This window comes from Macrobrachium rosenbergii, chromosome 42 (assembly GCF_040412425.1).
Source record: "Macrobrachium rosenbergii isolate ZJJX-2024 chromosome 42, ASM4041242v1, whole genome shotgun sequence".
Taxonomy (NCBI): Eukaryota; Metazoa; Arthropoda; class Malacostraca; order Decapoda; family Palaemonidae; genus Macrobrachium; species Macrobrachium rosenbergii.
This window is the reverse complement of record NC_089782.1, coordinates 7,949,875-7,952,324: the sequence shown is the minus strand read 5'-3', so window position 1 is coordinate 7,952,324 and position 2,450 is coordinate 7,949,875. Positions and strand designations below refer to the sequence as shown.

The 2,450-nt window shown below is 40.0% G+C and overlaps 1 protein-coding gene across 1 annotated transcript; it reads right to left on the bottom strand.

Moving 5' to 3' along the window:
• Positions 1-967: 967 nt before the first annotated feature.
• On the bottom strand, positions 968-2,011 carry LOC136827730 (uncharacterized). The gene has a single exon (XM_067085193.1). It carries the CDS (start codon positions 2,009-2,011, stop codon positions 968-970), a length of 1,044 nt encoding a protein of 347 aa, XP_066941294.1.
• Positions 2,012-2,450: the final 439 nt, after the last annotated feature.

Sequence of the window (2,450 nt, the reverse complement as noted above, 5' to 3'; positions counted from 1 at the left end):
GCCTAAGCCAAGTGAATCGGGTAAGTAGGTAAAGCAATTAGAATACCTACACTCCCCCGTCCCTCCCCTCTCCTTCCCTCCCTCTGTCTTGACCCTCCTCCTCTCCCTCCAGTAACCCCCTTTCCTAGTCTCTCCGGCGTCGCTTACTCTACCTTTTCTCTAACCTGTTATATTTGTTAATAACTGATAGAATTGATATGTTGGATTCTTGTTATAATTCTTATTAACATTTCATGACATTGTTGTATTTCGTCAGGGTGCATAAGGAGTTTATAGCCTTTAGCCTATTTATCCAACTTGATGAACCTGCCTTGAGGGCTTCTTAAATCCTTAAAGTTTCGTGCGATATAGGGCTACGACTTGGAAAGATAACCAAAATTAAATCTCATAATACAGCTTAAGACCCATCATACTATTACAAGAGATTTAGATACCTAAAGCCAAGCTTAATTAATTTTTTAAGGTGTAGACAGCATAAATTGCATTGAACAGTCATGCAGAAGTTATATTTATCTAATGTATCTCCAATCTGCATTCCCTTGCGTTTTACTGTTATTTTTCATAACTGGGCTACCTTATCTTCTGGTGCCCCTGGTATCTATGCCTATTAAGACAAAAATAGCAATAATGATAACAGTTGTAATGATAATCATGATAAAGATATTAATGATAAGAGAAGCAAGATAAAAGTTTCTCTGTCTGTCTGACTGACTCTCTCTCTCTCTCTCTCTCTCTCTCTCTCTCTCTCTCTCTCTCTCTCTCTAATGTGAAATAATTATCACCATCAGTTGGAAAGTAAAGGAAACAATTGAACAAAAATCACAAAAATTTATTCATAATCGTCATCACTGTCAAGGAACAGATCATCCTCATCATCACTGTTTATGGTGATGATTATACATAGGATCTACAGGTCTTTGGATGTTATCATTTGACCATTATGCTTCCTCGAAGGCTCTGGACCGTCTTATTTCACCGTCCCACACTTCACTTTCATTGTTGTACTAACCTTCGCTTCCCCTATTCTGGTCTGTAAATCTGCCCGAGTGAATCGCTGCAATGAGGAACGCACACGTTTTTTCATAAAGCCCAAGACCTGCTCAATGGCATTGAGCTCAGGATGAGCAGATGGTAGTCGGACGACTTCATGTCCCCATGAACGGATGACGTTGTCAATATTATACACAGGTAGTGGGCGATTTTGCTTGCTGATTTGCAACAGCTCAGGGCGTGTGGCGTTTGGAGGGAATGGTATCTGGCGGCACGTCAACCATTTCGTGATATCTGCTTTAATGGTGGAGGAGTTTGGGCAAAGACTATTTTCGCTCAATTGGTTGTGGTAGGGTGCATTATCAAGCACAAGCACTGCTGGCTCAGGCAGTGATGGAAGAAGTTGGGACGTGAGCCAACGAACGAAGAGGTCGGCATTCATTTCGCCATGGTAGTCACCAGTTTTGTTTTTTGTAGGAAAACACAAGAATGATTCCTCAATGAAACCATCTCCTGTGCCTGCAGCAACAAGCACAAAACGCTCCCCTTCTCCAGGAGGGACCTGCCGACTGTAGGTGGCACTTGTCATGGACTGTGTGGCATCAACCCACTCGCTGCGAGGATGCATCCTCGTGGTGAACCATGTTTCATCGATGTATACCACCTTCCTCCCCTCCTTCCGATATTCATTAAGTGCTCGGAGAGTGCTAATGCGCCAGCACACTATATCAAGAGTTTCCTTTTTGACATACATTTTCCGTTGTGTGGTCTTATAGCAGAACCCCATGTTATGTAGTAATCGCCACACTGATGATTCTGATGTTCCAGCTGGGATGATGCCGTTTTCACGTAAACCCTGTGTCAGACTTTTAATGGTGAATGTGTTTTTCTTAGCGAATTCATAGCGATAGCGACGAATGGCACCGATAGCAAAATTATCAAAGGCCTTGGTGTGGGTGTTGGGGTACCATGTGTCGTTGACGGGTAATTGTCTGTTCCAGATGGTGCTGTTCCCATGCATCGCTGTAAAAGTGAATGCACTGTCGCCGTCTTCATGCCCATGACGTCTGCAATACGATCATAAGGCCTGTGTGGAAAACACAATAGCTGTAGAATACAAACAGAATTATACTGTGACACAAATAAATATAGTATTTAAAACTATGATAAAAATCTACGAACTACACAATTTGTTGGATTGATAAACACAATTACACACACACATACTAACACACACACACACACACACACACACACACATATATATATATATATATATATATATATATATATATATATATATATATATATATATATATATATATATATATATATATATATATATATATATACATATACATAAGGAGTAAATTATAAGGTAAATATTAAGATTTACTTATTCAGCAATATGCTTGTGTTTCTTATGCCACATTTCCTACCACATTACTGAAAAATATGCT

Excerpts from the sequence above, each read along its gene's own strand:
- LOC136827730 (XM_067085193.1), bottom strand. The coding sequence starts at position 2,011 with ATGCATGGGAACAGCACCATCTGGAACAGACAATTACCCGTCAACGAC.